The sequence below is a fragment of the Neophocaena asiaeorientalis genome, unplaced genomic scaffold (genome assembly GCF_003031525.2).
Source record: "Neophocaena asiaeorientalis asiaeorientalis breed wild unplaced genomic scaffold, Neophocaena_asiaeorientalis_V1.1 scaffold504, whole genome shotgun sequence".
NCBI classification, from domain to species: domain Eukaryota; kingdom Metazoa; phylum Chordata; class Mammalia; order Artiodactyla; family Phocoenidae; genus Neophocaena; species Neophocaena asiaeorientalis.
Genome location: NW_020174438.1, coordinates 76,354 through 87,435, shown reverse-complemented (window position 1 = coordinate 87,435; position 11,082 = coordinate 76,354). Strand labels below are relative to the sequence as shown.

Genomic DNA, 11,082 nt, shown 5'->3' with positions numbered 1-11,082 from the left:
TATAGTTAGTAGAGGACAAACACAGTATTTGAACCCAAGTCTATGCTCTGAATCCAGATGTACATGACATTGTAGGGAATACTCCCAAAGGGTAGGGTCTTTGCCTTTCAAACTAAAAAACTAGAATAATCACAATTATAACTGTAGGGAACTGTGTTTTAAATGAATAGGATCTATATTTCCTGGCAGATGATCTCAGAGTCACTTGGAGGCACTGAAAAAAAGCAGAAATGAACCCAAATTCTAGGTGTTTTAGCTATTGGGACTCTGTTCTTTCTCCAGACACTGTGGTTGGCACCTTCACTGTGGATTTTTTTACAATACAGGACCAGGGAGGGTCAGACTGTGGCCTGCACTCCTGCAATACCCAGCCATCTGCCCTGCCGTCTGAGGTACTAGGGCGGTTGTCTTCTTCCTGGAGTCATTTCACTGCTCAGGCCTGAAGGTCGCTGCAGTGCCAGCCAAAGGCTTTGGAGCCCACGTTGGTGGGCGTGAAGTTATTCTTAACCACACTCTCAGACCTGCTCAGCCAGCCCGCCATCTTATGGGTCACACAGGCCGCAGTGTTACAGGATCTCTTCTGGGCAGTGATGCTGATTTGCAGGATAGAGAAAAAGAAAAGGCCTGTCAGTGAGAGGCTGAGGGCAGGTGCTACCCCATGGGACCAACATGGTAAAATTACTGCTCCGAGAGGCACCAATGAACTTTAAATATTTTTCCTAAACACGAAATCACCACAGACAATCATAGGGCATTAGGGAAAGTGCCACAGTCACTCCCCATAGACGTTTCCAAGGGTGTCAGAAAACCCAAACGTGCTCTGGGCAACAAGCCATGGAACACAGAACAATAGCAGCCAGTCTTTTCTGTACAAGTAAACGAAAGCTTAACCAAGACTTAGGTGACTAGAGAGATTATGGTGCCATATCCAACCTCATTCTTAAAGATTGTCTAGAAGATGCATCTCATTCACAAGGTACTGAGTACTCCTTAGGAAAAGGAAAATTCCCCTGTCCTCCTGGAAGAGGAAGCGAGTTTGCAGCCTCAAGTCTCAGAGGTGCTTAGTGCTCCTGTTTTCACTACCTGAGGTTGTTCACAGGGACCACCCACTATGCCCTGACTCCAGCTACCCAGGGCTAAAGCTACTTGCCAGACAGGTCCCTGTATCCATGAAGTGTGAGATGTGGCCAGAGCAATAACCACCACAGCTCAGGGGTTTTTAGAAATATACTATTATTCCCCCAATGAAAGGCATGTTCAGAAGCAGGACTGAGAAGCTCTGCTATGAAATCCGCAGGTACTTACAGGGCTGCCCTCTCTCTCCTGATCTCTTCCTGAATGATTCTCTCTGGCCTGCTCTCCCTCCTCCCATCTGATGTTCCAGACATCCACTGCCACAAAGAATGCCACTGATACTAGCCCAAAGAGCAACCAGAGAAGACCACATGCATCAAGTTACAGGAACAAAGGAATTAGAAAGGAGAGGAAGAGGTTGAGTAGGCCCCTTGAGGCATGCCAACATGAGGGGTCATGGTCTTTCTCCAATACTCTGGCCATGACCCATTTCTTGCCAGGCATTCTGACCCCAGTTTTAGTTAAGGGGAATGTGTAAAACTTATTGAGGTCCTATGTGTATGTGCCCAGGACACAGGTGCTCAGATTATTGCACTGCTTAGTTCTGGACCTGTCCAGGCTACAGGGAAAAGTCAGGCTAGACAATACCATGCACCAGGGCTGCCCCTGCAGGCAGTCATGCAGAAGGTTAGAATAGGGAGAGGGCACCTGGAACAAAAGCAGAGTGGCAGGAATGGGGGCGGCTCATGCATCCTCCATTAGGAGAACACAGAGGTTCACTGAGCCAGGGCAGTGTGGGGAAGGGCTGCGGGGGGAAGGGGTGACCTTTTCTGGCATTCCACATGCTGCTCAGTCCTTCTTGCTCTGCAGAGAGGTTCTTAGGGCAGATACAGGTGCAGCACATACCTCTGCCCAGGTATGGCCAGGTCAGGAGCTGGTGTGAATTCCAAGCTCAGGGTGCACAAGGAGGTGAGGCTGGGGAAGGGTGTCTGGTCCAGTGAGAACATGCACATCTCCACAGATTCTACACATCTAAAGGCCCTGGACCTACCTCAGACACTGTGCTACCTGACAACATCCTTTGTAAGGGCTCTGGCTTCACCTTGCAAATGTGCAATGAAGATGCCTTGCAGCTGTGAAAGAATATCATGTGCAGGTTAACAAGGAGGGGCTAGATTTATAGAATCCCCTGAGATACATGGGATTCATTCCCTGGCTTTACGAGGCTAAACTCCTCCAGTGCTGGGAGGTATCCTCAGTACTGCCAGACAATTTCCGGAGTGAGGAGTTCCACAGCTTCCCCCACAGCTTTTAGAAAGGGATCTTTGTACATGTGGTGCAACCATAGTTCCTTCACATGGCCTCTGTCTTCAGTGGAGCCTGTAGAAGAGGTGGGCCCCAGGCCAAGGTGAACAGTGACTGCTTGCTGGCTGCCTATCCAGCTATGTTCTCTCCTACCTGTCAGGATACATCTTCCTGGTAAGCCAGGGGAGAGGGTAAGTGCTGAGCAGAGGGCAGAGCCTTAACCTGAAGCCCTCCTGTCTCTTGCTTCAGCTCACAGGCCTTCATCTGCACATAATCGTTCATCATTGCAGCCAGTAGGAGGCGCATTTCCTTATTGGTGAGTGTAGCGGGATCAAAGCCATTCTCCAAGGCCCACCTAGGGAAGGGGAGCAAGCACAATCCTGGCTCTGAGTCCCTGCCTACCCCCACCCCCAGGATTAGCAGCCAGGTTTCCTGGTTTCTGTATCTTCCCCTGAGGATGTGGCTGCCCCAACTGCCAATGGAAGAAATGAGGCCATTGTCTATCCCAAAATGCTGCTTCACCAGGAGTTAGGCTCTGGTGTGACCTCAAAGAAATAGTTTGCTGGCAACTGATGGTTAGATTTTCAGGAATTTTTTGAGCTTAGTGTTTTAAGTGCAGCCATTATTAAAAATTAAATGATAATGATAATTTGAATCTGCAAATGGTTTCAGTTTAATAAATATAATTTGAATGAGGATGAGAAATTAGTTGAGTAGATCACATATCAGATTTAATAACAAATTTATTGGCCAAGTAATTAGCAGACTAGGATGAAATCCATTTCTCAAATTATGGTTAAGTTAGTAAATAGCTTTGCTAAAGATAAAAGTGTTTGATAAAAAGCAACAAAAGTATGTTGTGAGGTTCAATGAGTTATATGAAATTTATAACTAGTACTGTATATGTTATGTCTATTTGTAAACTGTGTGCCACACATCTTTTTATGATAAACTTATATATAAGTGTACATTTGTACATTACCACCACCCATCCCCCCACCTCCACCCACCAGGAGCCAGTTGCTAAAGATTCAGCACAAGCACAACTGAGAACACAGAACTGTATGATTCCAGAGGCCATAGGAGGTGAGAGTGCTCCTGGCAGGGCTGTCTCACCTGAATGGCACTGCCTGGAGCATACCTGCCTGGTTCAGGACTAGAATGCTGAGGACCAGGAACGGGGGGAACTTCCAGAAGCCCATGGCACCTTTCTGCAAGGGAAAAATGACATCACCACCTGCAGCAGTTCAAGTTCTGTGAGCCCACAGACCCAGGCTCTGATTCTGTCTCTGACTCTAACTCCCTGGCATCCTGACTTCAGGTTGGACATGTCACTTCCCTTCACCATCATTTCCTTCTCAGCCAAGTGGACTGCTGTAAGATCCAGTAAGCCTGTAGCATGCTTGACTTAGCAAAGAAACCTAGTGGGACAACTGGGTGAGGAGGTCTCAGTCCATAGCCCCCTCCCTGTCACTCCACACATTTTCACATACAACCTGTTGGCCAGGACTCCTGGAGGACAGACTCCGAGTACCTGTCACCACAGCTTTTCCCACTGTGCAACCCAGAGCTGTCCTCCTGGTGTGGGGCTTTTGCTCATACCTGGTTGGGGGAGGTGGGTAGGGAGGACATATCTCTGTGGTTGGAATCCCTGAGAAACTGAAGAACCAAATTCTACTGCTCAGCTGCTTCAAAGAGTACCTTTGGCAAAGAGTACCCTGTGAGAAGGAAGCTGGCAGAGTCTTAATTTGGAACCCAGGACTTAAATGGGGGAAAAAAGCTCCCAGAACCTGCCACTGGGGCTTGCGTTTAACGGTTACCTGCCCCTCAGTCACTGCATCTGTTTGCCATCCGCTTGTGCTGGCCCAGGTTCCGAACCCATTTCCCACGGACCATTAGGCGAGGGATGTGATCCATGAGCGCACTGTCCGCACAAAGCCATTCCTGCGTCCTGCTCTGTGGGTGGTGCCTGGGGAGCTCCAGCATCCCGAAATTGACCTAAGCACGTGTGCCGCAGGAGACAGAGACTGGAGCCCGCCTCAGTGAGGGGAGAGTGGAGCAGAGTCCCCGGACTGAAACCATGCGGTGTTACCTGTGGAAGGATCCTGGGATGAATCGTGGAGTAACACAAATTGTGTGATGAAAAGACCAGACAGAAGTGGACAGAGACCCTGAATCATGAAATGTCTAGAGTAACCCTCTGGCATTTATTTACTTCTCTACAGTCCTACTAGGTGTGGGGTAATGTTGGAACATAGGTGGTCATTAGATCATGTATAGCTTATATTAGGAAAGTCATTCTACTGATTTGGCCTCTTTATAAGTCTAGAAAGTAGTAAATAAACTAAAATAGCTGTGAGGCACCTTCCAGTCTTATTCTTTTATTTTATCAAAATGGGGGTGGGAGGGATGAAGGAGGTGGGTATAGAAGAAAAAAGAACAACTGAAGGACATTGTGTGATGGCAATGAGATTTACTTGGAGGTTAGTTGGGAGACATTGATAATGCTTATTGTATTTTAATTTTGAGAGGAACACCAGCCTGAGCTGCTGGTAAGTGCTTCTGGAAGAAGCAGTCTTCAAGGAAGCCACCTTTCAGTCAAATATAAAATGGGGCTGATACCTTGTTTTCTCCCTATGTTTTACAGCTCATGCCCTCATGAGGAATTTTATTCCCTCACACTGTTTCATCCATTCTCTTCAGTAAGCATGCTTATCCACATCTATGATGGTCCCTGGTCAGTTTTAGAAGCACACAGAAGCTACTCTAGATATTTTAAGCAGAAAGGCATTTCATACAGGAACTAGATGTTAAAAAATAATGTGTATAGTTCCGGAAGATGCTACATTTACCATAACCAAAAGGTGGAGACTGAGAAGTCCACACACTTGAACTGTAGACATGAAAAAAGCCCCATGGAGCCTGTGATTCAGGGATCAGGACGCTGCCCTGGTGCTGCCACAGCTACCTTTCAACACCAGTGACATCCTGGATCCAGGGATGCTGCTGTCGAACCCCTGTCTTCTTGACTGCTTGCCAGCAGAAAACAGAAGAGCAGGAAGATAGAACTCTCTGACTCTGCCTTCCAATTCTCACATGAGATATCTAATTGGAAAAAAATTGCATTCAGACACTGCCTTTAAGGAAGTGTGGGAAAAATCAATGTAATCCATCACACTAACAGACTAAAAAAGAAAAATCACATGATAGTATTAATAGATGCAGAAAAGGCATTTGACAAAATCCAACACCCATTTATGATAAAAACTCAGAAAACTAGCAATAGAGGGGAACTTCCTCAACTTGATAAAGACTACAAAAACCCTGCAGTAGCTTTATACTTAATGGTGAGAGACTCGAAGCTTTCCCACTAAGAGCAGGTACAACAATGCCCTGTTTTACTACTCCTTTTCAGAGTCATACTGGAAGTCCTTGCTAGTGTAAAAAGGAGATAAAAGGTATACAGGTTGGAAAGAAAGACAAAACAAAAAAACACCCAAAGGAAACAAAAAAAATCTCCTCCTGGAGCTAATAAGTGATTATAGCAAGGTTGCAAAATACAAAGTTAACATACAGAAGTCAGTTTTTTTCCTATATACCAACAATGGACAAGTGGGATTTGAAATTAAAAACATAATACTGGTTACATTAGCACTACCCAAAATGAAATAGTTATAAAGCTAGCAGAATATGTACAAGATCTGTATAAGGAGAACTACAAAACTAATAAAAGAAATCAAATAATAGCTAATAAATGGAGAAATATTCCATGTTCATTGAGAGGAAGACTCAATATTGTCAAGATGTCAGCTGTTCCCAACTTAGTTGATCTACAGATTCAATGCAGTCCCAATTAAATTCCAGCAAGCTATTTTATGAAAGTTGACAAACTGATTCTACAGTTTATTTATTTTTGGCTGTGACATGCGGCATGCGGGATCTTAGTTCTCCGACCAGGGATCAAACCCATGCCCCCAGCAGTGGAAGTACAGTCTTAACCACTGGAACAGTAGGGAAGTCTCTGATTCTACAGTTTATTAGGAGAAGCAAAAGAACCAGAATAGTCAACGCAATCTTGAAGGAGAAGTACAAAGTTGGAGGATTGATGCTGCTTGACTTTAAAACTTACTATAAAGCTACAGTAATCAAGACAGTGTGGTATTGGTGAAAGAATAGACAAATAGATCAATGGAACAGAATAGAGAGCCTGGAAATAGACCCCCCATAATATAATCATCTGATCTTTGACAAAGGAACAAAGGCAGTGCAAAAGAAGTATGGGTGGTGTTTTTGTTTTCCAGTTGACTGGGAGAGTTGGAAGAAACCATTTTCATTATAATAGCCAAGTGCTGTGAATATTCTCAGCCTGTCACAGTTAAGGCTTAAACCAAAGGAGTGGATCTCTAATAATGGAACTCCATCTATCAGTGAGAGAAAGTGTTTTTTCTCTTAGTGCTGGAAGGGCTTTTCAGATCTTAACACATAAATGATCCTTTACCAACTTTACCTTTGGCCTTCTGGTACCTTACGGTTATGACTATCCAGTAGAGAACAAAACCCTCACTTTTCTATTTATCACTACTCAGGAATGTGTTATGTTCTCATATGTAATTTTGTAATTGAGATGATCAACTAGGTTGTCCCACCTCAGGCTCTTACTATCCTCCATTGTGGTGAAACACAACTCTGAGTGCACATAATGGAATGTGCAAAGGAGGCACATCTGTGCTGGTTGTGCACTCTGCACTGCAGGAGCTCTGTGGGGGCAAGCACCAAGTCCCAGGCCAGAGCCACAGCCATCCAAGAACTGGCAAGGAGCCCAGGAGACACTCTCACCTGATGCTGCTCCTCAGGATGAGTCTTGGAGGGACGGTTTTCAAAGGGCAAGAAAGAGGCTCTCACTGCTGCACTCTTCTCTACTGTAAGTGTTACCATTCTGCACGCAGAAATGTCAGAGCCCTAGACAGGGTATTCACATTTCTCCAGACACCCATCCCACCCTGCATCCTGAAGATGGGATCTTTGCCATGAAACAGTGAAGTCTTTCACTTCATCTTTCACAAAACATCCTCGTTGTGATCAAATCCATAGACAAACATTATCAACTGTTTTCTGTCACTCTAAGAGCAAATGTAGGGAGCTGTTTCTATTTTCTGAGCACTGAGAGAACATAATATATGATTACAAGGAAAGCTTTATGTTCCGAGAGACTTTTAGTGATTCTTGAGACCACCCCTCCTTACTATCCCCCAAGGGGAGGTGAGGATGGGGGAGGAGGCATCTCATCAGTGCTGTTAGACTGCTTGAGCCATGGATCAAGTTCCCCTTTGCTAATGTAGCCAAGGGAAGAATGCCAAAGAAGGAATGCTCCTTAATTTAAGTGAACTGGAGGTATTTACAGAATGGAAATCAATCTCTTTTGAAGTTTAAAAAATGCTCTGACCAAGGATCCTCTCCTGATCGATATTATGGTTAGATTAGAGTTTACTGATGTGGATTTCAGGCAAGGATGACCTCAGGATCATCCTTTTTGGATCTTCTCCCTCCTTCTGCTGCCTCCTTCTTCACGTAAGGTCCAATCTGAATGGTGTTCTCATAGGAACTTTCTAATGGCCTGACCCTAGGCTGTTACTTATTTTGACAGCATCCTGACCAAAGGCCTTATCTTGGAACATCAGGCAGCTTGAGGGGCAGTGAAGAAATCCTGATTTGGGACTATTATATAGACCTTTGTTATATAAACCTTTGTAATTGTTGCCAAAACAATTGTAAAACATGGCTTATGTTAATCAATGAATCTTATTGAAACTGTGGTCTAGAATTCCAGGAAAAATAGACATCTAGAGGTCAAAAAATTAAAGACAAAGATACACTTATGTCTTTGTCTGTTCAGGCTGCTGTAACAGACTACCATGGACTGGGTGGCTTTTAAACAACAAAAATTTATTTCTTACCATTTTGGAGGCTGGGAAGTCCAAGATTAAGGTACTGGCAGATTTGGTGTCTGGTGAGAGCCCACTTGCTGGTTCATACATAGATGGCTGTCTTCTCGCATGGCAGAGGGGCAAAGGAGCTGTCTAAGGTCTCTTTTGTAAGGGCACTAATCCCATTCATGAGAGCTCCACCCTCAAGAGCTAATCACCTTCCAAAGGCTCTACCGCAAAACCAGTTGGGTGACCTTGGCTTATGCTTAGTGTCCCAGTGGGGCTATTAATACCACCCCCTTTCACTCTCAGAAGGATACCAGTATGGATAGTGTCTTAGTCCATTTGGGCTTCTGTAACAAATTACCACAGACTGGTCAGCTAGTAATCAACAGAAATTTATTGCTCACATTCCTGTATTCTGGAAGTCCAAGATCAAGGTGCCAGCATGGTCAAGTGGGGGTTTGCTTCCTGGTTAAATATATGGTTCTCTTGTTGCTGTGTCCTCACATGGTGGAAGAGGATAGGGATCTCTCTGGAGCCTCTTTATAAGGCACTAATTCCATTTATGAGGGCTCCAATCTCATGGCTTAAGTATCTCCCAAAGGCTCCACATACTAATATCATCACATTGGGTATTGTGTATGGACACAAACATTTCAGACCATAGGCAACAATAGATCTTATTGTTGCCTAATATATACGTCATTAGTCTAGGGTATGTGGTCAGTCAGTGTAAACTCTGTGATGGTATCATCATTAGATGAGACCTAGTACTATAGAAGACAGGAGAAATAGACTGCACTGGAGGTGAAAAGAAGGAAGACAGATCCCATAAAAAGATAAAGCTGCCCTTTATCCTCTAGGCAACAGAATCTACTACACCTCTGATATCTGAAATAAATATGTCAAATATGAGAGGTATGTGAAGTATTTGAATGAGAATGTGTAATTTATTAGGATACATATTTATCATTATTCATCCTTTACTAAGTGCAATTTTTTATCTGCTGGAAATAGAAAAATGAACAAGAAAAGGATTCTGCCCTCAGGGAATACTAGATCTACTTCAGTGTGTATTAACAAGCTCTCTTCAATCTTGGAGTCATTTTCATAAGCCCAAGTTACAGAAAATCTTTACTTCCCAAATCACTTCCCTCAAGGAACTCTACCACATACTTAGAAAAGGTCTTGAACTCCTGATGTATTTATAAAAGCATGGAACATAAAAAGGAAATCAAAAAATTTTAGGCAATCATCTAGAATTTTCTATCCAGCAAAACTCTGAATTTTCTGTAATGATGTAAATATTCTGTACTTGTGCTGTCTGATGCCATAGCCACTAGCCACGTGTAGTTATTGAACACTTGATATTGGCTAGGGCAACTGGGCAACTGATTTTTAAATGTTATTGAATTTAAATATAAATTGCCACATAGCTAGTGGGTACTGTTTTGGACAGTACAGATTCTAGACCTTTTTTGATTCTCAGTTAAAATAGTCAAGTTTTTTGCTCTTTTTACTTGGATGTTTTAGCACTGTAGGGGTATGACATATGTCCTAAATGAAAGTGGGTAAATCACAGGAATGACAATTCTACAATCTCCATATTTAATGAGAGAAATGTATTTATTCACTCAGTCAAATTAGATTTATTGAGCACAACTGTGTGCTGGGCACAATGATGAGATATGATGTACATGGACTTGCCCCCAGGGGATTATAGGGCTTCAGGATAAATAATTCATCAGTGCTGGTAATGGGAATCATTTAGTGCCCATATTAGAATATTTTTTTCTACTCTTTTTCCTTTCCCAGACACCAAATCAGATGTATCAGAAGTTTCTGGCTGCTTAAGCCTTAAAGTAAACAGAGGTCAGGCAATATCTCTGTACTGTGAAAAGGGGACTTCCATGTCCTGATGTGACTGAGAATAAGGTATTTAATTTCCTGTCCATTAAAGAAAAATATTGAGAAGCCCAGGCAGGAGAGATTTAGAGGCATTTCTTATGAAGATTAACTTACTGGTGAAGTATTATTTATAAAAATAAGTAAAAAAAGAAATCAAGAAAATGATAGAGACTTCATCTGTTTTCTTTTCTAATATCTGTACGTTGGAGGAAGATGTAATGATATTCCTGGCACGTCATTTTGCCCTCCGGAGCCATCAAACATTGTAGATGTGATTAAGTAGAATTATTTAAATATGGTCATATATCTTTACCTTTCTGGTCAATCACAAGTTCTGGTTATTTTTTTTTTAATAAAGAGTTTTTGTTTTTGTTTTTTGCTTTTTAAAATGTAACCCAAGTGTCCCAAAGTCCCCAGGCCTCTTGGGTCATTCTTTTACTTAATATTCAAATAAAAATGGCTTAAGCTCCCATTCTACATAATAGCAAGTTCTAGTTTTAACATACCTTTCCTTTAAGTTTAACTTTTTTTCTTTCTTTTTTTTTTTTTTTTTAAATCCATGCTTATGTTCCTTAAAAGGATTGGAAAAGGGAGGGAGGGGTTTTTGGAAGTATTGTTAAGAGGCCCCGAGCAACTGAGCCCATCATTACATTAAGCCCTAATTTTCGTCTTCCCTAGAGGATACTGTATCTTCGTAGGGCAGCTGGCTAGAATTCAGGATTGTCACTTAACTGAGAACAGGGTGAATCCAGTACTGATGAACTGTTTTCATGAGGCCTGAGTAGTACTGTAAGATCCAGGCCCCTGGGGAATCTTTGTTGAAAGAGAGCCTAAAGACCCACCTGTAGTTTTTCCACACTAAGCCAGT

At 43.0% G+C, this 11,082-nt stretch overlaps 1 protein-coding gene across 2 annotated transcripts; it reads right to left on the bottom strand.

Moving 5' to 3' along the window:
* Positions 1 to 433: 433 nt before the first annotated feature.
* LOC112407655 (calcitonin receptor-stimulating peptide 2-like) lies at positions 434 to 3,581 on the bottom strand. 2 transcript variants are annotated; one of them, XM_024757024.1, is made up of 4 exons: positions 3,496 to 3,581; positions 2,602 to 2,734; positions 1,308 to 1,323; positions 434 to 594 (listed from the first exon to the last, which is right to left on the bottom strand). In XM_024757024.1, exons 1-4 carry the CDS (start codon positions 3,579 to 3,581, stop codon positions 434 to 436), a joined length of 396 nt encoding a protein of 131 aa, XP_024612792.1. The 2 variants fall into 2 exon arrangements, with proteins under 2 accessions (XP_024612792.1, XP_024612793.1); XM_024757025.1 differs by lacking the exon at positions 1,308 to 1,323 and having other exon boundaries at positions 434 to 580.
* Between the last annotated feature and the right edge of the window lie 7,501 nt (positions 3,582 to 11,082).